Source organism: Sphaeramia orbicularis, chromosome 6 (assembly GCF_902148855.1).
Source record: "Sphaeramia orbicularis chromosome 6, fSphaOr1.1, whole genome shotgun sequence".
NCBI lineage: Eukaryota > Metazoa > Chordata > Actinopteri > Kurtiformes > Apogonidae > Sphaeramia > Sphaeramia orbicularis.
In genome coordinates this window covers 611523-635499 of record NC_043962.1, presented here as the reverse complement: position 1 = coordinate 635499, position 23977 = coordinate 611523, and the positions used below count along the sequence as shown (strand labels likewise).

Genomic DNA, 23977 nt, shown 5'->3' with positions numbered 1-23977 from the left:
GGAGAGAGAGGAGAGAAGAGAGAGAGGAGAGAGAGAGAAGTTATCAACTATGAGGTCATGGTATGTGGACATGGAGAAGGAAGGAGGAGCAGGAGGTGGGGGGTGTTCTGGGGGGGGGGTGTACCTTGGTCCTTGAGGTTCTTGGCGATCACTATTCCATCTTCTGGGAAACGAGCGATGCTGCACCCAGAAGCATAGTACACTGAGACAGAGGACAGAGGCGGAGTTAGAGGCGGAGTTAGAGGGACTACAGAACCAGCAGTCCAGTCCAGTCCAGTCCAGTCTAGTCTAGTCCACTTACTGTCATGGTCAGCTAAGGTGAAGTCTCCCTCATACAGGCCGTCGCTGAAGGCCATCCCCCACACTGAGATCAGGTCGTTCAGAGCTGGAACATTAGCACCCCCTGTGTCCGGCATCCACCACTGCCTGAAGAAAAAATACAGAAAAAAACAAGTTATCTACAGTCTGAGAAGCATAGACGAACCCTTGTATAATATATATTTACACTGTATAACACATATTTACTCTGTATAATATATATTTACACTGTATAACACATATTTACTCTGTATAATATATATTTACACTGTATAACACATATTTACTCTGTATAATATATATTTACACTGTATAACACATATTTACTCTGTATAATATATATTTACACTGTACAACACATATTTACTCTGTATAATATATATTTACACTGTATAACACATATTTACTCTGTATAATATATATTTACATGTATAACACATATTTACTCTGTATAATATATATTTACACTGTATAACACATTTACTCGGTATAATATATATTTACACTGTATAACACATTTACTCGGTATAATATATATTTACACTGTATAACACATATTTACTCTGTATAATATATATTTACACTGTATAACACATATTTACTCTGTATAATATATATTTACACTGTATAACACATATTTACTCTGTATAATATATATTTACACTGTATAACTACATGATCTTATTAAAAACACATGACAATGAAAAAAAACAACTGCAGACCCCACGTTCATGTATAAGTGTGTGTATGGGGGGGGGGGGGGGGGCTTATTTCAGGAAAATGTTCAGATTCAACTTTAGCCCAGATTTTCTAATGCTCCCATGTCTTGGGAACACAAAAATGTGAACAAATTTCAAATCAAGCCCAAACACCCCCACCCCGAAAAGTACTTTTCCAACCCTGAAAACGTGGGGTTTTTGTTTGAACTTTCAAACCTTCTGCACTTTGGATCAAGTACAGTGTGTCAGTCTGCTCCTGCTGGGCCTTACATGTGTTTGTGTGACACAGGTCATGTCTTCAAAGTGCTGTGCACTACAAAAGGTGTAGAGTCAAGGTCAGATTAGAGGTCAAAGGTCCAATTACAGGTCAAAGGTCACCCAAATGGTCCAAATGCATATTTGATGGAACTCAGCTGTTCATGTGGGTTCTTCCAAATGTTGAGCTCAGGTTCTCTCCTCAGAACACATTGTAGCAAGAATAGGATTCCAAATTATTTATTAATTTAGTGTTGACTTATTGATTAATTTAATTATAGATTTATAACTAAGCTTAAACTTAAATCAACCCAAAACAATAATTTAGAAATCTTGCAAAGGTGATAGTTCGTGGACTGCACAGATGAACCAGAGTGTGAATAAACAGTACACAAAGCACAACTGAGGCAATGGATTTATACACATATAAATAATTTATTAACTAAACTAAGACACACAAATAACATAGAGACAAGAGACAAATACAACAAAAGGAGCAGGAGATTATGGACAGGAGAATACGTAGGTTAAGTTGGCAGATAGCTATATTCAAGATATTATAACGTTAGTGAGGTTACGTTGAGGTAAACCTACTTAAATTGGAATAACACCAACTCAGATAAATCAGGAGCAAGTTTTCTTACAAGTTAGAGACCTTCTGAAGGATGCAGGCTGGAGAGGCCTTGACGGCAGATGGATGAAGTCTTCTGACGTAGTTCGAAGCAGGAACAGGCTGTGAAGCGACGTGCTTGCGCTGGAGGCCTGAAGGTCTGGAGGTCTGAAGTTCTGCTGGTCTGAAGTTCTGGTGGCTGGAGGAGGTTCACAGCTGGCTCTGGTGGCTGGTTCTGGAAAGCTCACCAGGAGAAGTGGAGAACAGCGAAGATGGTAAAGCTCTTGGAGAGCTTAGAAGGTGGAACAGCTCTTTGCTGAAGTTGAGAGCAGTGAGGGTGGAAAAAGCTCTGCTGTGCTCTGTGAGAGCCTGGGAGATGGGAAAGACTCTGTGTAGGTGAGAGCCCAGAAGAGGTGGAGAAGACTCTGCTGTGCTCTGTGAGAGCCTGGGAGATGGGAAAGACTCTGTGTAGGTGAGAGCCCAGAAGAGGTGGAGAAGACTCTGCTCTGCTCTGTGAGAGCCTGGGAGATGGGAAAGACTCTGGAGATGGAAAAGACTCTGTTGAAAAGTTGGTTTCATTCACTTTTATAGTTCTGTCCAAAAACCAACCCGGCACGCCTTCCTCGTGCATATTGATGAGTCATCGATGCCTTGGGGCGTTGCCTTCTTTGTCTGTTTTCGGCGGGAAACCGCCTCCTCGTGAATAGTTAACGAGTCGTTTGCATATCTCAGTATCACGTTTCTCTTCCCTCTTGGGAAGACAGAGGGGAGAGGACTGTGGGCAGCCTTGTAAGAAAACTTTGCATCCTTAAATAAGATCCTTAAATAAGATCACTTAAACTTTATACGTCACCTGTAACCTCACTTAAGCATCAGTAAAATAATAGCATGATTATTCAGACATGCTATAAGCAGTGATACTCTTACTTTCACATAATTCACCGTGAACATGATCAGGACACACATATGTGAAACCACAGGTCAGGCAAATGGCTTAAGTCTTACGTGCATAAAAGAGTTAAAGTGCTGAGTTAATCAACATTAACACATAATGTAATACATTATTTACATGGCACATATAGTGAATTTGTCATTCAGTCCTTTGTTCGTCTCTGGGTTCATCTTCACCTCTGGATAAGCACATAATGAAACACAGATGTTGAGAGGACAAAGTCGACTAGGTGTAAACACCAAATCCATTAGGCTCATTCCTTAAGATCATCTGTCTTCGTAAATGTCATTTGCAGAGGATGTCCGTGCACTGACCTGCTAACCAACCAATCAGCATGGTTGTTCAGGAATTTGGTTTGACACGGAGAGGAAGATAATATAATTTATAATTCTGTTTTTGAGTCTGTTCACTCACTCCACCGTCATGAGACTACAACATCTACTGACCACAAACAACTGACATTCAATCAGACACGATCAACACAACCGTTTCCTCAGTTTCACATGACTTTGACATTTACATGTCCTGTTGTGATACTTGTAGCTCCATGACAATGGGTGGTAATGTTGTGTTAGTGATGGGCGACACGGTGGTGAAGTGGGGTCCATTCAACACCAGTCCATGGGAGTAGGACCTTTAGTCCATGGGGGTGGGACCTTCGTGGGTGGAGTTTACATGTTCTCCTCGTGTCTGCGTGGGTTCTCTCTGGTCCTCTGGCTCCTCCCACCATCCAAACACATGCTCTGATAGGTTCATCTAAATCCCCCATAGGTGTGAATGTGACAGTGTTAGTTTGTCTGTGTATGTTCAGTCTGTGATGAACTGGTCACATGTCCAGGGTGAACCCCGCCTTCACCCATAAAGGCAAGGATAAGGATAAAGTGGGTTCAGAAAATGAATGAATGAATGAAGTGTCAGTGATTCCCTCCTAAATGTGTGCTAGTGTTTCTAAATGTGTGCTAGTGTTCCTAAATGTGTGCTAGTGTTCCTAAATGTGTGCTAGTGTTCCTAAATGTGTGCTAGTGTTTCTAAATGTGTGCTAGTGTTTCTAAATGTGTGCTAGTGTTCCTAAATGTGTGCTAGTGTTTCTAAATGTGTGCTAGTGTTCCTAAATGTGTGCTAGTGTTTCTAAATGTGTGCTAGTGTTCCTAAATGTGTGCTAGCGTTTCTAAATGTGTGCTAGTGTTTCTAAATGTGTGCTAGTGTTCCTAAATGTGTGCTAGTGTTTCTAAATGTGTGCTAGTGTTTCCTAAATGTGTGCTAGTGTTTGTAAATGTGTGCTAGTGTTCCTAAATGTGTGCTAGTGTTTCTAAATGTGTGCTAGTGTTTCTAAATGTGTGCTAGTGTTTCTAAATGTGTGCTAGTGTTTGTAAATGTGTGCTAGTGTTTCTAAATGTGTGCTAGTGTTTGTAAATGTGTGCTAGTGTTCCTAAATGTGTGCTAGTGTTCCTAAATGTGTGCTAGTGTTTCTAAATGTGTGCTAGTGTTTCTAAATGTGTGCTAGTGTTTGTAAATGTGTGCTAGTGTTCCTAAATGTGTGCTAGTGTTCCTAAATGTGTGCTAGTGTTTCTAAATGTGTGCTAGTGTTTCTAAATGTGTGCTAGTGTTTCTAAATGTGTGCTAGTGTTTGTAAATGTGTGCTAGTGTTTCCTCCACACTAATGTTCTGTCCATGTTTGAACCTGCACTGTGTCTGTAAAGGGCCAAAGGGGGGGGGGGGGGGGCACCAGGAAACCAGAGGAACAGAACTGAGGACAGATACTTGATCAAATGTCAGAATGGTATGATTTTTTTTTTTTTAAAAACTAGTCATTTTGGTGACCTTTGACCTCCACCATGACCTTTAACCTCCACCATGACCTTGACCTCCACCATGACTTTGACCTCCACCATGACCTTTGACCTCCACCATGACCTTTAACCTCCACCATGACCTTTGACCTCCACCATGACCTTTAACCTCCACCATGACCTTTAACCTCCACCATGACCTTTGACCTCCACCATGACTTTGACCTCCACCATGACCTTTGACCTCCACCATGACCCTGACCTCAGACTGTTCCTAGTCCACAGTACTGTGTCCATACAGTCTGGCACTGACAGGACCATGAACTGTCCCATCATGAACAGATTTAGACACTGAACTGGACAAAAGAGTGGAGGAGCTGAAAGAGCAGATTTACAGAGGGAGAAAAGGAATATTCGCGGGGGGTTGGACGAAAATTTCAAAAAAATTCCACAGGAGTGCTGAGAACATCTTGTTGCATCAGAAAATCAGGGCTAATGTGGTTTTTGATATTAAGCCCCCCCCCCCAGTATAAGTGATAAACCCCTGTTTTTCTTCTTGGTTGGTTTCTCTGTGGACTCGAGTCCAGAAAAAGCGGCCGTGAATGAACGGCTCTGAAATGAAGCGCCTCCATTCAATTAAATGTGAATGACACTGCAGAGCTTTTTCTAATCCACACAGTCTATATTTCAGTGTTTGAATCCTGCTGAAAGTGGGCGACAGCTGGGCTTGGATATGAACGGAGCTGGAGGAACTGTTCAGTTGATGTGAGGAGGAGCTGTGGATGTGCAAAGTCCTGATATATTCCATCTATTCCAAACCCAGGAGGCAGAAATAAAGTTAAATAATAAAAAAACAGTGAGAAGAAGCAGTGGGAGTAGAAGAGACACAGCACACTGTAGTTTATCTGAGGATCATTAGAAGAAGATAAAACAGGAGGTGAATCCACATTCACACTAGGGGTGGAAGAAAATATCATTTCTGCAATATATCATGATATTTCATTTCATGATGCTGTATTGATATTAAAAAGTACTGTATTGGTATTTTTAGGTATTTATTTAAATCAGGGCTGTCAAACATGCATCCCAGGGCCCAAATGCGTCCCACCAAAGGTTCCAGTCCGACCCCTGGGATGAATTTACACAGTGTATAAACTCCACAGTCCAGGCTGTGGAACTCATGTTAGTGTGGGTTCCACATCCAGACCAATCTGATCTACAGTCCAATAAGAACAGCAGAAGAACCCACACAAAAGAACGACTGCAGATTTACTACTGGGTTTGATGTGATAATAATATGACATTATGTCTGTAAATAATGACAACTGCAAATTTTTGTCTTTGTTTTAGTGCAAAAAATCACATTAAATGATGAAACTCTTTCCATTTCCAAACTCTCCTGTACCAATAAAATGTGACTAACCTGAACAAATGTGTCCAACCTGAAATGTCTGTATTAAATTCAGTCCAGTTTGAACTCTTTTCTTCCTGTTCCTCAGTGTTTAGTGTCTTTGGAGATCTGATCCAGAATGCACATGGACTAATGAGAAGTGGAGGAAGAAGACTGAGAAAATTACACTGATTTTACTGAAGAAATGTCTGTTTTTTCAGGTTTGTAAAGTTTATAAAAGTAACCATTTTCATAATTTAATGTTTTGGGGTTTTTTTTGCACTAAAACAAAGTCATTATTTCTGCGTTCTTCTGTTCTTATTTGACTGGTCCGGTCCACTGCAGATCAAATCAGACTGAATGTGGAACCTGAAAGAACAGGAGTTTAGAACCCTGGGTTAAATGCAGATATGGCAGTCTGTGTCTTGTGCGTCTTCTTCTCATTTCTGTCCATTAAACTTATCTGATCTCTGTGACCTCTGTGACCTCTGACCTGTGTGACCTCTGTGGACACTGTGACCTCTGTGACCTGTGTGACCTCTGACCTCTGTGACCTGTGTGACCTGTGTGACCTCTATGGACAGTTTGTTGTGGGACGTGTTGGTGCCACGGTTCAGGTTAGTGGGTTTTTTTCGGCGTTGGACAGTATTTACCTGGTGTTTTCGTCATAAAACTTGACCTTCCTCATGACTGACGTGTTGTACCAGTCGCTGAAGATGATGAGTGACAGGCCGTTGTCGATGTCCCGCCTCAGTTTGGTGATCTCCTCTGGGAAATACTCCTCCTCACTGTCCACCATCAGCAACGTTCCTGCAGACGAACGGAGAACGGACCGTTAGCGGATCTGAAGCCCAGAACCAGCACAGAACAGGCTGAGGAAGGATCTGCACCTGCACTCAGTCTAGTTTAGTGTTTTAATCTGGCAGCGTTTCAGGTATGGAGTTTGAACTGAAGAGTATTTACAGAGAAGATCAGAAAACACATAAATGAGACCAACTATGGGTCAGTTATGGTTCTGATCATCTCCAATGGACTCAGTACTTTCAGAAAACAATGCTCCACATGTTTTCTGAAAACAATGTTCAGTGACATGACAGACCCAGGTAGTGTGTTTGGGTTCTTACCGTACACAGGTCTGAGTACTGGAGGGGGGGTTCTTACCGTACTGACTGGCGTCAAAGCAGGTGATGGGCGCTCCCAACACCTCCACAAAGTATCCCATACTCCTCAGGTGCTGGTACATGTCCCTGAAGTTGGTGTGGATGTGGTCTCCGTTCCTGGAAACAAACAAATTCAGTCCAATTCAGTTTAGTTCAACAACCACAAACAGGTTCATCTGCAGTGGGTCAGACCAGTAAAAGAAGAACAAAACTGGATCCAGACACAACAAGCCCCGCCCCTCGTACATAATGTATCTTATTTTGGCATCAGTTCAGCTGATGTCATCATGTCTATACGTCATGTCTATGTGTGTGCTGATGTCATCATGTCTATGTGTGTGCTGATGTCATCATGTCTATGTGTGTGCTGATGTCATCATGTCTATGTGTGTGCTGATGTCATCATGTCTATACGTGTGCTGATGTCATCATGTCTATATGTGTGCTGATGTCATCATGTCTATGTGTGTGCTGATGTCATCATGTCTATGTGTGTGCTGATGTCATCATGTCTATGTGTGTGCTGATGTCATCATGTCTATGTGTGTGCTGATGTCATCATGTCTATACGTGTGCTGATGTCATATCAGTTGCCTCTATATTGATGTTTTCATAGACATTTGAAATTTCACCCATTATAAGTAAATGGAAGAACAAAAGATTTAAAAACTTCATATAAATGTGAATTTTGACCTATTTTTCCTAAAATGTAATCCCATCTATTCTGAGTCACTGGTAATCTACAAACCCAATTAGATATTAATTCAACCCAGTTTTACTGCTAAAGTGTTAAAATTACATTATAACAACGTTTACATCTACAAATTATCCTTTAGAAAATGTGAATAATATGAAAAACCTGAAATTTATTTAGAAAAATCTGTGTAATTTTAACAATAATATTCTGCCTCAGTTTATCATTTATACATGTGTATTACAACGTACAGATCACAGTGGTTCTACAAATACACAGAACATTTAATAACAGACAGAATATTAGTGAAACCACACTTATTTTTGTTAAGACATTTCAGGTTGTTCATACTTGCTCAGGTTGTTCATCTTTTTTGTGAAAGGATAGTTTGTAAATGTAAACATTTTCAGATAATTTTACTTTTTTTTAAACACTAAAATAAAAAGAAAAATTTGTCGTTGTCATCATTTATGGGTTATTGTGTTCTATACTTATGTGGTCTGGCCTGTTTGAGCTCAAATTGGTTTGAATGTTGAACCTGAATTAAATGATTTTGACACACTTGACTGTTGATATACAACAGTGTTTAAGGGGAACACTGGAAAAATAAAAACACTGTGAGAATAAAGTCGTAATATTTAGAGAATAAAGTGGCGGTTTAAACATAACTAATAGTTTAATGAAAATAATGTACTTGTATGACAAATAAAGTTGTAACATTTTGAAAATAAATTTGCAATAGTGCAATAAAAAGTCCTAATTTAGAAATCTTAAAGCTGCAGTATGTAGGATTGTGGCCAAAACTGGTACTGCAGTCACATTCAAAATACTGTAGAACGTGGTATCCTCTCCTCCTCCCCCCAGGCTAGGGGTTGCCAGATCCCGCATGAGCATCCACTACTAGCGTTTCCTCTAATCCTTGCCACCACACCATAAATTTCATACAAAAAAATCATCACCAGACTTACTCTACATAAGTCTAATATATAACAGGCCAGAACAAACGTCCTGCACAGTCAAATGAAAGTTTGCCAAGATTCAGGAGCTCTAACCCCCCCCCCCCCCCCCCCGAACCACGTACGCCGAACTACCGAACCCCCCCCCCCACACACACACACTTTCCGGACTACTGATCCCCCACACACACACCGAACCACGGACACCGAGCTACCGACCACCCCCCACCCCCCCCCCCCGACCGAACCACGGACCGAACACCCCCCCCCCCCCCCCCCCGTTCGGTTTACACACCGTTAAATGAACAGGTCCCTTCCACAGAAAACACTGAACTACAAGGAGCTACCATGGACAGAGACAAGTCCTACACCGGTACCCGGTCTGTTCACCAGTCCTACACCGGTACCTGGTCTGTTCACCAGTCCTACACCGGTACCAGGTCTGTTCACCAGTCCTACACCGGTACCTGGTCTGTTCACCAGTCCTACACCGGTACCAGGTCTGTTCACCAGTCCTACACCGGTACCAGGTCTGTTCACCAGTCCTACACCGGTACCAGGTCTGTTCACCAGTCCTACACCGGTACCCGGTCTGTTCACCAGTCCTACACCGGTACCAGGTCTGTTCACCAGTCCTATTCACCAGTCCTACACCGGTACCCGGTCTGTTCACCAGTCCTACAGCGGTACCCGGTCTGTTCACCAGTCCTACAGCGGTACCCGGTCTGTTCACCAGTCCTACAGCGGTACCCGGTCTGTTCACCAGTCCTACAGCGGTACCTGGTCTGTTCACCAGTCCTACACCGGTACCCGGTCTGTTCACCAGTCCTACAGCGGTACCCGGTCTGTTCACCAGTCCTACACCGGTACCCGGTCTGTTCACCAGTCCTACAGCGGTACCTGGTCTGTTCACCAGTCCTACAGCGGTACCTGGTCTGTTCACTGGTACCTGGTCTGTTCACCAGTCCTACAGCGGTACCTGGTCTGTTCACCAGTCCTACAGCGGTACCTGGTCTGTTCACCAGTCCTACAGCGGTACCCGGTCTGTTCACCAGTCCTACAGCGGTACCCGGTCTGTTCACTGGTACCTGGTCTGTTCACCAGTCCTACAGCGGTACCTGGTCTGTTCACCAGTCCCGGACCGGCAGTCTCTTCACCGGGGCCAGGAGAAGAGACTGCTGCCCGGCCCCGGAAGAAGGGACCAGGTGAAGAGGCCGCGACCCCGGCTCTGAGTGGCTCTTACCGGTGGTCAGACTGAGGCAGGGCCGGCGTCGGTCTTCAGATCCTTCTTCTCCTTCAGCCGTCTCCATGTTTCTAAATCATCTCCTATACATCTCCTTGTTTTATTTCTCACTTTGTCACGATGTATTTGGGAATAATAAGAGTCCTTTTAGGTTTAGTAACGTCAGACATTTGTGATCAGAAATGTTCCAGCTGCAGCCCACGGGGATCTGGCAACCTGGAGCTGAAAGGCTTCTGACTCTGTGATTGGCAGACAGGTGATGGGCGGGGCATCAGACCAAAACACACAATGTCAACATAAACATCATTTCAGGGCTGACACTGAGCTGTTCAACTGCACATATTCTGGCTGGACTACTACTGTCAGTGAGATCAGGATTTGAAATGAACATGATTCCTTAATGTCTGGTGACAGTCAAGGCCATTTTACAGTTACTTAGAACATAATTCCTACATACTGCAGCTTTAAGCCTTCAGCCTTGTTTATTTATTTATTTACGTATTAATTAGGGACAGTGCATATTAATGAATATCTCCAACACTTGCAGCTGTAAATATGACAGATTGTAGCAGCAGTGCTCTGTTGATGACAGAGTTTCTGGTTCCAGTCAGTTTCTCTTCCATAAAAGAGACATTTTGATCCAAATCCGTTCAGTTCTTACGATGAAACAAAAACATGTGTGAACTGTCTTCAAAGTCCTTCAACTAATGCAAACGTGTTGATGGTGGGCGGGGCGAATAGGCTCAGTATTTGTCCTTTGTGCGTAAACCTCAAATGAAAGTAGAACCTCCCAGAATGTTCCAGTTCTACATTATCAGACCAGTGGGGACCACTGGATTCTGGAATATTAGGATATTCATACACCTGTTTTTTTCATTCTAATATTATTCTCGTAATATTATGGCTTTATTCTCATAAATTATATTTTTCCACCTGTTTCTAAAGTAAAACAGAAATATGACTATGTTATTCTCATAAAATTACGACTTCATTCTTATAAAATTATGACTCTTTTTGTATTCAACTTTATTCTCATAAAATTACAGGTTTTATCTCGATATTTTATGACCGTATTCTCATGTTGACATGTGTTTTTTTTTTTCTTATGTGTCCCTAATACACTGTCGTATTAATATATTCTGTGTAACTGTTTAATTTCACAGATCGGTCCCAGGGGCCAAACTGGACCCTATAGTGGACCGGTCTTGGCCCACAGACCGCATGTTTGACACCACTTTAACTTTATACATTCATTAAAACAAACTGGTTTTTTTTAATGTGTGTGACTACGTTAAGACACTGGGGTAACTCCAGAAATTATTCACAGAAAACTGTCATTTTTTACTGATCAACATAATTATTGTACAAGACAAACCAGTGAAACAAATCAGTTACAGCGAACTGGTTTTTCTGGGGCCATGGTTGAATGGAATGGACGCCAGGGTTTGTGTTGTTGGAAAAGAACAGAAAATGTTTTCAAAAGAAATGAAAACTTTTCTTGTTTACACAGCAGACATGAAATGGAAGAAATACTGAGAATACTGAAAGATGTCTTATGATCTGTATCAGACAGCTACTGGTTGGTGAAGGAGCACAAATGTGTAGAACTTATTTTGTTTATTTATTTTTTATTGCATTGGGCTGTTGTGTATGTCCTGTGTGTGTGTGTGTGTGTGTGTGTGTGTGTGTGTGTGTGTGGGCGTGAATGGTGTAAGATTAATGTAAATAATTTAAATTGTAATGTAATGTAGAGGAGACCCCAGGAAGAAGAACAACTGATGATTCAGTTGCTAATGGGGATCTGAATAAGTGAAATGAAAGGAGGGGCTGGGACCACCCACCAGTCCAAGGGGTCGTTCTTCATGCGCAGGTTGTCCCGTGGGAAGTATCCGGGGGGGTAGCGCAGGTTGTGGTACTGGTCCCATAACACCCTCTTACTGCGCGGAGGAGTGGGCACGATCTTCACTTTGATGGGCAGTTTGACCGTGGACGTCAGCTCCCCGCCCACCTCGGACTGCACAGGGGTCAAAGGTCACAGTGAGTCACAACTGAAGACGCAATAAATGCAAACATCTGAGGAGTCCAAAGATGCTTTCTGATGTCCACCATACGGACAAAAGTATGTGGACGCCTTCAATCCAGGTGTTTATGTTCTAACAACACAATAATATACATGTGAGAATATAGTTTTACATGATGGGATAAATATCATTACATTGGTTAGTTTGGGTTCAATTATTATCTTTGTTTCCAAAATGACTCACAGATGAGGTTTTTTTCATTTCTCTCAACATTGATGTTTTGTTTTTTACTCCCTGACTCTTATTTTAAATGCTCTTCCTCTAAATGTCTGTAATATTTTTCCTGCTCTGACTGTAAATAATAATTTCCATCTACTGTCATCACATCTGACTGAGGAAGAAAAATCTACCATTAAACTACAGTCAAATACTGATGTTTCTCAACTCTATGGACATAAATGTGTGGACACATCATGTCTCCAGCTGTCACATGTCCTGTTCAGGAGGATTTCAGATAAAAACATCAATATTTGACTGTAGTTTAATGGTAGATTTTTCTTCCTCAGTCAGATGTGATGACAGTAGATGGAAATTATTATTTACTGTTGCAGCGAGTTTAAGGCAGAACCGGGTGTTCCATTCCTGCTCCTCAGCCGGACGGCCAGTATTCACTTGCGAGCGCAGTGGAGAGCACGCACACCTGTGCACGCTGGCAATCGCTCCGCTGTGAGCGAGCCTCTGCAGGTGAATAAGATCTGCGATCACACTGGGATCAGGTTGGTCGGCTGTGCATGCGTCAGGGGCAGACGGGACAAACTTTTATGAGAAAAGCAACTAAAGAAAAAGAAACAAAGAAACAGTACACGGAAAAGGACTCCAGAATGACTGCCGGTAAGCGTCTGTGATTTGAATCTCCAGATGCTGATGTATCTTATTTTGTTTGCCGAGTGGGTCACCTGTTTAATATAATCAGACAAACAATATTTATAATTTCTGTCTGTTAAAAAGCAATCTGTGGCCAGTTATTGCAAGATCTTGTCATGATTTGTGAATTATACTGTTAAAATATTTTAGTTAAAAAATACTCACTTAAAAATGATGCACTGTTAAAAAAAAAATCTGCTAAAATGATTCGTTAAAACGAGCTAATTTATTGTTCATTTAGAAATTTTATATGTATGCATATATATATATATATATATATATATATATATATATATATATGTGTGTGTGTGTGTGTGTGTGTGTGTGTGTGCAAATCTCTGTACGGCAAGTTTGCTAAATCTAAGTTTATTTAGGCCACTATTGAGATGGTTACATTTATGTTAACTGAAACCTTAGTTCAATTCAAAGCTTAGTTGAATATCACAACCTATAGGTTGTGATATTCAACAGGACTTGCTTTGCTTGCTTATAAGCCTGATCATTTTTCTAATTTGTCTGTTTTTTGTTGTTTTTTTTTGTTTTTAATTTTGCAAGGTTTTTCACCTGTGCAGTTTGAGAAATAAAGAAAGCCTTCAGTGCTCTGAGTGAAGTCCTCCGTCTGTTTGTGGAGTCCCTTCCCTTTCAAGTGTGGGAAAGCTTGTGCCTCAACAACACTTGACATTTACAGTCAGAGGAGGAAAAATATTAGAGACATTTAGATGACGAACATTGAAAATCAGAGTCATGGAGAAAAAAACTAAACAAAAATAATGTCAACATTGAAAAAAGAACCCCCTGAATTCAAGGCGTCCACATACTTTTGTCCATTTGTGCTCATTTCAGAGTTTCAAAGCCACAGTTCCAGTTCGGCTGCGGTTCCAGTGACTCACGTCGTTCTCTGCGGGCGACGCCACGGTGACCATCACATGACCTTGAGCGATTCCTTCCCACGACGCCGCTTTCTTGGCCACAGAGATGGAGACGGCCAAGTACCCGGCCCACGGCCACAGCACGGGAGAGTAGGACACGGCCACGTCCATGTGGTCGCCGTTCTGAGGGAGGTAAGGCTGCCAGACGGGCTGTGGGGTGGGGGGGGGGGGGGTGGGGGGTGTCAGTCACAGAGTACCAGTCAAACTGTAGACGTAGACATATACCACAGAAGAACAACTGAAACAAGATAATAATACATACAAACCTCTGCTTTAGGGGTGTGTTATCAACCAATTAATCAACCAGTCAAATTTAATGTATACAGCACCACATCAAAACTAAAGTTATCTGATGACACTTTAAAGAGGAGGAATAAAACAGAGAGAGAGAGCAAAAGAAAGGAGAGAGAGAGAGTGTTACTAGTATAATCATTTTATTTATTTCTTATCTATTTAGTTTATTTCGAATATCCAACAAGACAAAGTAACCTTACTTAGTCCTTGACTTCTCAGTAAGAAGTCAAGGAAGTAAGTGCCTACCTCCACAGTACTGAGGCACCAAATATGGGTTTGTCTGTTACCACAGAGCCAATCAGTGCCCTCCTTATGTCATGTCTAGTCTAGTAACTAGTTACATCCTGAAAAGTACCAAGGCAATCAGAAAGTAAATTGGTCAGAATTAGGAACAGTACAGATTTAGCTCAGTCGGTAAAGTAAAGTACTGGACTGGAACACTGGACTGGATTTCTGGTCGAAGGAGCTTTTTTTTCTTTTTTTTTTTTTAGTGGAGGGGGGGTGGTAGGTAAATCCAACATTGATATAAATCAGCCACTGGGACAAGGTTCAGAGTACAGAATTCAGAGCACAGAACTGAACTGACACAGAACTGAGAAGTCACATGACACATCTAGTATGTAGCTCCGCCCACCTTCTCCAGCCTCACTGACTGCACAGAACAAACGACACCACATACAGCAGGGTTCTAAACTCCTGTTCTGTCAGGTTCCACATTCACTCCGATCTGATCTGCAGTGGACCCAACCAGTAAAATAAGAACAGAAGAACCTGTAAATAATGACAACTGACAATTTAGGTCTCTGTTTTAGTGCAAAAACCCCATTAAATTATGAAAACACTTATAAACTATCCAAACAAAAAAGATGTGAATAACCTGAAAAAACAGACATTTCTTCAGTAAAATCAGTGTAATTTTCTCAGTCTTCTTCCTCCACTTCTCATTAGTCCATGTGCATTCTGGATCAGATCTCCAAAGACACTAAACACTGAGGAACAGGAAGAAAAGAGTTCAAACTGGACTGAATTTAATACAGACATTTCAGGTTGGACACATTTGTTCAGGTTAGTCACAGTTTATTGGTACAGGAGAGTTTGGAAATGGAAAGATTTTCAGAATTTAATGTGATTTTTTGCACTAAAACAAAGACAAACATTTGCAGTTGTCATTATTTACAGACCTAATGTAATATTATTTTTTCCATCAAACCCAGTAGTAAATCTGCAGTCGTTCTTTTGTGTGGGTTCTTCTGCTGTTCTTATTGGACTGTAGATCAGATTGGTCTGGATGTGGAACCCACACTAACATGAGTTCCACAGCCTGGACTGTGGAATTTATACACTTTGGAAATTCATCCCAGGGGTGGGACTGGAACCTTTGGGGGGACACATTTGGGCCCCAGGACGCATGTTTGACGGCCCTGATATAGAGTATTTACAACAATAATTCCTATTCTATACTACTTACTATCACTAATATGGCATTTCTTCTTCATATATGACCACAGCATTGTAGTAACAAGAGGAGAATGAGTTCATGGAACATGAGCTGTGATTGGCTCTGGGACAAATGAGAACATTTGATTGGCTCTGTAAAAGTAGACACACCCATATTTCATGCTACTGTGGCAGTAGACAATGCCTTATAATAAACACTATCAACTGTAGAAGAAACACTGTCAACTGTAGAAGAAACACTATCAATTGTAGAAGAAACACTGTCAACTGTAGAAGAAACACTATCAACTATAGAAGAAACACTGTCAACTGTAGAAGAAACACTATCAACTATAGAAGAAACACTGTCAACTGTAGAAGAAACACTATCAATTGTAGAAGAAACACTGTCAACTGTAGAAGAAACACTATCAACTATAGAAGAAACACTATCAACTGTAGAAGAAACACTATCAACTACAGAAGAAACACTATCAACTGTAGAAGAAACACTATCAACTATAGAAGAAACACTATCAACTGTAGAAGAAACACTATCAACTATAGAAGAAACACTATCAACTGTAGAAGAAACACTGTCAACTGTAGAAGAAACACTATCAATTGTAGAAGAAACACTGTCAACTATAGAAGAAACACTATCAACTATAGAAGAAACACTATCAACTGTAGAAGAAACACTATCAACTGTAGAAGAAACACTATCAATTGTAGAAGAAACACTATCAACTATAGAAGAAACACTATCAACTATAGAAGAAACACTATCAACTATAGAAGAAACACTGTCAACTGTAGGAGAAACACTATCAACTATAGAAGAAACACTATCAACTGTAGAAGAAACACTATCAACTGTAGAAGAAACACTATCAACTATAGAAGAAACACTATCAACTATAGAAGAAACACTATCAACTATAGAAGAAACACTGTCAACTGTAGAAGAAACACTATCAATTGTAGAAGAAACACTGTCAACTTTAGAAGAAACACTGTCAACTGTAGAAGAAACACTATCAACTATAGAAGAAACACTGTCAACTGTAGAAGAAACACTATCAACTATAGAAGAAACACTATCAACTATAGAAGAAACACTATCAACTATAGAAGAAACACTATCAACTATAGAAGAAACACTATCAACTGTAGAAGAAACACTCTCAACTGTAGAAGAAACACTATCAACTGTAGAAGAAACACTATCAATTGTAGAAGAAACACTATCAACTGTAGAAGAAACACTATCAATTGTAGAAGAAACACTATCAACTGTAAAAGAAACACTGTCAACTACATGGATTACTGAATAATAATAATGGAGCAGGAGGTCCAGAAGTGACCCAGGAAAAACCCTGAGGGACTCCATGTGTTGGTCACCTTGTCAATGATCCTGCCGGTGACACCCATGCCGTTCAGAATGGTCACGTTAACGATGGTGGGCATTCCTCCGTAGTAGATGGGCTGGGAGCAGTAAGGCCACATGTAGGGACACTCCGTCAGGTCGATGTAGCTGGGAGACAGACTGGGGACACACAGGGACACACAGGGACAACATGTGTGGACAGTCTGGGGTCTGTTAGCATGAAGCACACAAACATCTGTAACAGCAGCTGACAGTGTTTCAGGCAAAGCACTGGTTCCTTTGGACTGACATGTTATTATCAGGGTTCATTTCAGCTCACATGTGCTCACAGCTCTTCTTTGTGTCTGTGTTCATATTAAATCAGTCTCAGTGAATCCAAAGGAACTTTGTGTTGGTAAATGACAGTTGTTCAAATGGACAGGATTTCAGTTCTGTTCAACATGTTGATGCTCATATGAACTATGTTTTCAGCTCCAAAATGAACCATTTCAGCACAATTAATGCTGTATTTTCATGTCACAAATGGACAAGTTCTATTTGAACTGAATTGAGCTGAAAAACAAATCTTCTCTTCTTTTGGATTCCCCAGTTTTTCTTCCCAGATTCTCTCCTCCATATCACATGTTTTATTTGTACAGGTTCAATCTGGAGTATGGTGCTGATCCATCCTGCTTCTGTTCCACCAATACATACATGAAGAATGGCACACAGCACTGTTTACATCAACACTTTTACAATAAGAAGCATTTTTAGACACAAAGAACAATTCTAGATTGTTCTTTCCTCTTTAGTCTGATGCTAAACTATCCAATAAATAATAGTGCTCCTAGTTTTTGCACAGGGATCATTAGTGTAAACGCTGACATGGCTGCAGAGCATCAGTATGATGGGATCCACAACAACCATGTCACATCCGTCCACTGACACATTTAGTGTTTTTGTGTCAGCTGGGACTGTTTTAGATCCACAATACCAACATTTATGAAGAAGAGCACAATTAGCAATAGGAAGTCTAGAAGTTTATTCCTAATAAAGTACTGGGACTGACCAGAGCATCATGGGTAATGTCACGTCCGTCCACCAGCAAAAGTTTTCACATACACGTGCTATTCCAAATCCAATATTTATGAAAATAGAGCTTCCACTGTCAGAGAATATCAGTAGTCTGTGCACAAATGATTAGCATTATTTACACACACTTCTGTGACTGTAGGACAACTGTTTTGGACACAAATGGACACTCATTTGACCCCCTAAGGAAATTTTAGCCGATATATATTTTACAAAGTTAAATTCAAACACTTTTTTGGGACATTTTAAATTTTTTCCAGCACAGCCCCCCTCATCTCTGGGGTCTTTGGACTTAAACCCATTTGATGGTTAATTCTTTGGTTTCACAGTTTTAGCCCAGTCTGTATCTGTGAAACTACAAACAGCATTTAGGACTGGATTAGTCTGGATCAGAGACTCATACCTGGTAAAGTTTAAAGGTGCGGGAGACTTTTGTCACCAATTTTTCATCTAATCTGTCCATCCTCAGTCATATCCTCAGTATCATTCGTCTGTCTGTCATTCCTCAGCTGAATCTCTTCCTCACTCTGAACAGTTTCTTAGTTCCATCCACCACAAACAAACCATTTCTTTACAAACAGAGCCAATAGGGAACTGGAGCATTTTCGGAAATTTGTTGCGATGTGCACTGGGGAAGCAGAGGTTTGTGAGGCCGCATTATGGCCACAGCAGTAGTGCAACAAACACAAGGCGTAAACAGCTGGAGCTCCGCCTCCCTCCTTCAGTGCTTCGGCCAGAGCTCCGCCTCCCTCAGTGCCGATTGGCTTCAGTTACCTGGCCTGAGGTCTGTAGCTGTTGAGGATCTGATAAGCTCGGATCAGGTCCAGTTTCCCGTGACCCTGCTCGAACATGTTGACCCCCGGCAGCCGGCGGGCCGAGGCGATCAGGGCCTGCTTCATGGACGCCGGGTTGACCAGCTCCCGGTTCAGGACGGTGCTGAGGACGGAAAAGGACAGGACGCTCAGAGGGAACCGTTAACCAACAGGTGTCAAACATGCAGCCCACGGGCCAAAACCGGCCCGCCAAAGGGTCCGATCTGGCCCACAGGATTAATTTATGAAATGCAAAAATTACCCTGAAGATCTGAACAGTCAAGGGCATCAAACTGGAAAAGAACAGCATAATAACCTACAAATAATTACTCCAAATTTTCTTCTTTAATGTGAAAAAAATGACATTATTCCTGTAAATAATGGCAACACCAATTGTTACCTCCGCCAAGGAGGTTATGTTTTTGCCAGGGTTTGTTTGTTTGTTTGTCTGTCTGTTTGTTTGTCTGTCCGTTAGTGTGCAACATAACTCAAAAAGTTATGGACAGATTTGGATGAAATTTTCACGGTTTGTTGGAAATGGGATAAGGAAGAAATGATTAAATTTTGGTGGTGATCGGGGGTGGGGGGGCCCACGGGGGGGCCCACTGATCAGCCTTGGCGGAGGTCTGCGCTCTCCGAGTGCTTCTAGTTTCTCTTTGATTTATTGCAAAGAACATTAAATTCTGATATCCTTTAAAAATAAAATGTCAATAAACAGAATAAATATGAACAACCTGAAATATCTAAAGAAAAATCAGTGGAATCTGAACAAATGTTTTGCGCCTTGGTAGACCTGATCTGTAATGCACATGTATAAATCATAAGTTGAGGCATAATATTGATAAAATTGTGCTTATTTTTCTTCAGAAATTTCTGGGTTTTTTTACATTATTCACATCTTTTTGTTTTGGATAGTTTGTAAAATGTAAAAATTTTCAGAATTTAAGTTATTAAAGTTATTTTTTGCGCAGAAAAATTTGGACTTGTCATTATTTATAGGTTTTTATGCTATGATTTGAATGGTTTGGCCCACTTGAGATCGAATTGGACTGAACGTGGCCCCTGACAGTCCTGCTTTAACCCTTTAACAACAGCAGTGTCACCGGTGCTGCATTTTCATCTTTACAGCATTAAATGACTGGAACTACTGAACAGTTTCTATCCACACAATTCAAATCACATCAGAAACCTGAGACCCTGAGCTTTCAGACTCTATATAACAGTTTAAAGCAGGGCTGTCAAATTCATGTCAGTTCTTTAGTTTTTTCAGACACATTTTTCATTTTTTTATGGGATGTCCTTTGCAGTGGGCAGTGGTTTTTTTGTTTTTTTTTTAGTAAAGCTGTGAAACTCTCATCCCCTCCAGAGGACATAAACACATTGCTATACTGTTTTGTCTTCCTCATTCATTTATCTGTTAATGTGTGAAAACGTGGTAGGTTCATGTGTCGGTTTGAATCTTTGAATCTGAATAAATAAATAAATAAATAACTGACTGACTGATCTCCTGATGTCAGATGCATGAGCAGATAGAACCTGAGGACAGGTATTTGCGGGGGGGGGGGGGGGGGGGGGTTCGGACCTGGCCAACAGAGTGACGGCTCCAGCCACCACAGGGGAGGCCACGCTGGTACCAGACAGAGAACGACAGCCCTCCTTCATCCCTGATCCACGAACACCAGAACCGTAGGTGACGATGTCAGGTTTGACTCTGCCGTAACCTCCTGGAAGCTCCTGGACGGAAACAAACACAGACCAGGACAGAAAGGGAAACAGTTATTCAACAGCATTCAGGTACTTTTACTGCAGTACTGAACACACATAGGATTACAAAGGACTTCGAATGAAGCCTTTTCCATTTTATGCAGCTTTATACTTACATTCCACTGAACCTCACTTTTTACATCATTACAACTTTAATTCCATCCCAGTTCCACCCCAGTTCCACCCCAGTTCCATCCCAGTTCCACCCCAGTTCCATCCCAGTTCCACCCCAGTTCCACCCCAGTTCAGTTCCACCCCAGTTCCATCCCAGTTCCACCCCAGTTCCACCCCAGTTCCATCCCAGTTCCACCCCAGTTCCACCCCAGTTCCACCCCAGTTCCATCCCAGTTCCATCCTCTTCCTGACCTGAAGTAAAGTCTTTCCTTTATGGGTGGAGTTAAAATTCTCCTTCTTAATCTAAACAAATGCATAAAAAACCCTTTTGGATTAGAAAATGACCTGTTATGAAGTTGGAAACAGGCTGTTTTTTCTGATCCTATGAAAACTTTTTTTTTTTAATTTTTAAATTTTTTTGTTTCTTTTTCACATGTTCCTGGACATAAAATACAACAAACAGAAAAAAAATATTATAGACATTTAGAGGGAGAACATTTAAAATCTGAGTCATGGATTAAAAAACAAAACAAAAAACAAAATCAATGTTGAGAGACATCAAGTACAGTCGTTTACTCACTGCGTTGAATTCAGGAGTTTCTTGTCTCAACAGTGATATATATTTTATTTTTCTCTCCATGACTCTGATGTTCAATGTTCTTCCTCTAAATGTCTATAATATTTGTCCTGCTCTGACTGTAAATAATAATTTCCATCTACTGTCATCACATCTGACTGAGGAAGAAAAATCTACCATTAAACTACAGTCAAATATTGATGTTTTTATCTTAACTCCTCCTGAACAGGACGTGTGACAGCTGGAGACATGATGTGTCCACATGTTTATGTCCATAGAGTTGAGAAACATCAGTATTTGACTGTAGTTTAATGGCAGGTTTTTCTTCCTCAGTTGATATAATGTATGTATGTTGATATAAATTCAGTCCAAACCATTTCTGAGTCATTTTAGAAACAAAGATAATAACTGAACCCAAACGAACCAATGCACTGATATTTATCCCATAAAATAAAACTGTATTCTGACATTAGTCCTTATCGTTTTGAAAAAAAAAAAACCACCTGGATTCAATGTGTCCACATATTTTTGGACATATAGTGTTGGACTCCTCTGAAGGTATAGTGTTCTGGACTGAAGGAGGAGCAGAAATTAAGATTCATTTAGTTACAGATTCAATCAATATATTTACATAGAAAATATTATTAGAAGGAGATGAAGATGAAGGTCAGGTGAACTTATGCTCCACAAAGTCACTGCTTTAACCGTCATTTACTTTAAAGGACAAATGTTCTGTCGACACAGAATAAACTGGGACTTTTCTCAGTGGTTTTGTGTTTAACACTAGTTCACTGACACTGAAGACTGTCAGAACATTTAACCTGCATCGTATTCAAAAACCCACATTATCCACTCTGACACTGTGGGTAGTGACATTATTAATCGTGTCATATTTTCAGTGTGACACTGAAAGAACACTGAGTTCTGTCGCCGTTCTGTGAAGATTAACACATTCAGTAAAGAGGACAGAGGTGGAGCCGAGAAGATTCAACACTCCAGAGGTTTTTTTTTTATGTAACTCACGTATGAAATGTTGAAAACTAAGCATTTAGGAGGGTCTACAGGATTGAACTGCAGCGGTTTTACAGATAATTCCCTTCTGAAATGGACTGTAAAGCAGTACCATTTTTCTTAGTTAGATAACTTATTAGTTTCATTCTGAATTTCATTTCATAGTTTTCTCGATTCTTATTTATTTCCACGTGCACTGCTCACAATGTATATAAGTTTCTTTGTTATACTTGTTTTTGAATTATTTCTTTCACTTAGTTTTTTTGTTTGCTTATGATTGTATATCATTATTAGACACTGCAAATACTTTTTTTATTTCAAGTCTTTGGGGAGGCCCACGATAAACCACTTTGGTTTTTGGCTTCCCCGGCATGTCTCTTATTGTTATTATTATTATGTTTTATTGTCTTGTATACATGAGAATGAACAATAAACTGTAAACAACAGAAACACTGCTCTGTAATTCTGAAAACGCACTAGTGTGTGAGCTTTGAGTAAAACAGACAACGGTATGGATGGAACCATATGAAAATATCATATCAGGGTTATTGTGACCGAAATTATCACAGTTCTCATTATTATCACGGTATTGTTGAAATTGTGCTCAAAATGTTGAAAAAGTACTAATACACACACTGAAAGAATTGAACCAAGTTGTATTAAAAAAATAAATAGATATAATACCAGTCCCACTGTCCCTTCTGTGTCAGAAACATTCCAATATTAACCCTTAGTGGTCTGAGTCTATTCTGTCTGTTTTTCAGTCCTTTTGATTTGGCCTTTATATACTATAGAAACAAATGTTTACTATACCCATGTTTGGGATCTGTTTTTTCAGCACAACTTCATCTAGATCATCTGTCTATTATTTTTTCACTTTAACCTACTATAAAAACATAAAAGGACAAAAAACACAAAAAATATATAAAATCCGATTTGAAAAATGTATATAATTTAGTGCATAAATAACACACAGATGTTTAACGAACCTTTTCACAGACTTTAAAAGTGAATATTGGTTCAAATATTAGGTATAGAAAATTAAAATTGGAATAAATTAAAACTATACTCAAATATTTGACGTTAAAGCAGATCTGTACAGAGGGTTTATTCCCCTAAAAGTGCAGTAATCAAACACAGTTATCATGAGAATTAGAATTTAAACGGTAATACTAACCGTCTGTGATTTTACCATTTATCTTTATACTGGTAATCATTACATCCCTAGTTGAAGGTTTTGTCTGTTTGATCAAAGTGACTCAACAGATGGTTCAACCTCCTAAAACACTTTTTGGGCCATAACGGACACTAATGGAGACGACTGGACATAAAGGTAAAACTGATGCAGGAACAGAGGACACACCTGGTGGAAAAAAAAAAAGATGAAAAATCTGAATACAAACCAGACATAAGAGGGTTTTTTCTGTCTGTTCCAGTTTGATAATGGGTTTGAACGGGCTTTTTTCTGATGATGGCACTGAGCTAAACTGAAGTGTTGGAGATAGAACCTGCTCCACCAGACGACCAATGAGAGAACAGGAGAGAA

At 40.4% G+C, this 23977-nt stretch overlaps 1 protein-coding gene across 1 annotated transcript in view; it reads right to left on the bottom strand.

Annotated features, from left to right (window-relative positions):
* Positions 1–23977, bottom strand: part of mbtps1 (membrane-bound transcription factor peptidase, site 1) — a 53234-nt gene that overhangs the window by 1336 nt on the left and 27921 nt on the right. Inside the window, exons 10-18 of the mRNA XM_030136605.1 lie at positions 20548–20699; positions 18928–19089; positions 17097–17241; positions 13923–14111; positions 11929–12101; positions 7196–7311; positions 6688–6844; positions 302–426; positions 125–202 (exon numbers count right to left, since the gene is read on the bottom strand). Coding sequence (XP_029992465.1) covers positions 125–202; positions 302–426; positions 6688–6844; positions 7196–7311; positions 11929–12101; positions 13923–14111; positions 17097–17241; positions 18928–19089; positions 20548–20699 — 1297 coding nt within the window. The remainder of the gene's footprint in view (positions 1–124; positions 203–301; positions 427–6687; positions 6845–7195; positions 7312–11928; positions 12102–13922; positions 14112–17096; positions 17242–18927; positions 19090–20547; positions 20700–23977) is intronic.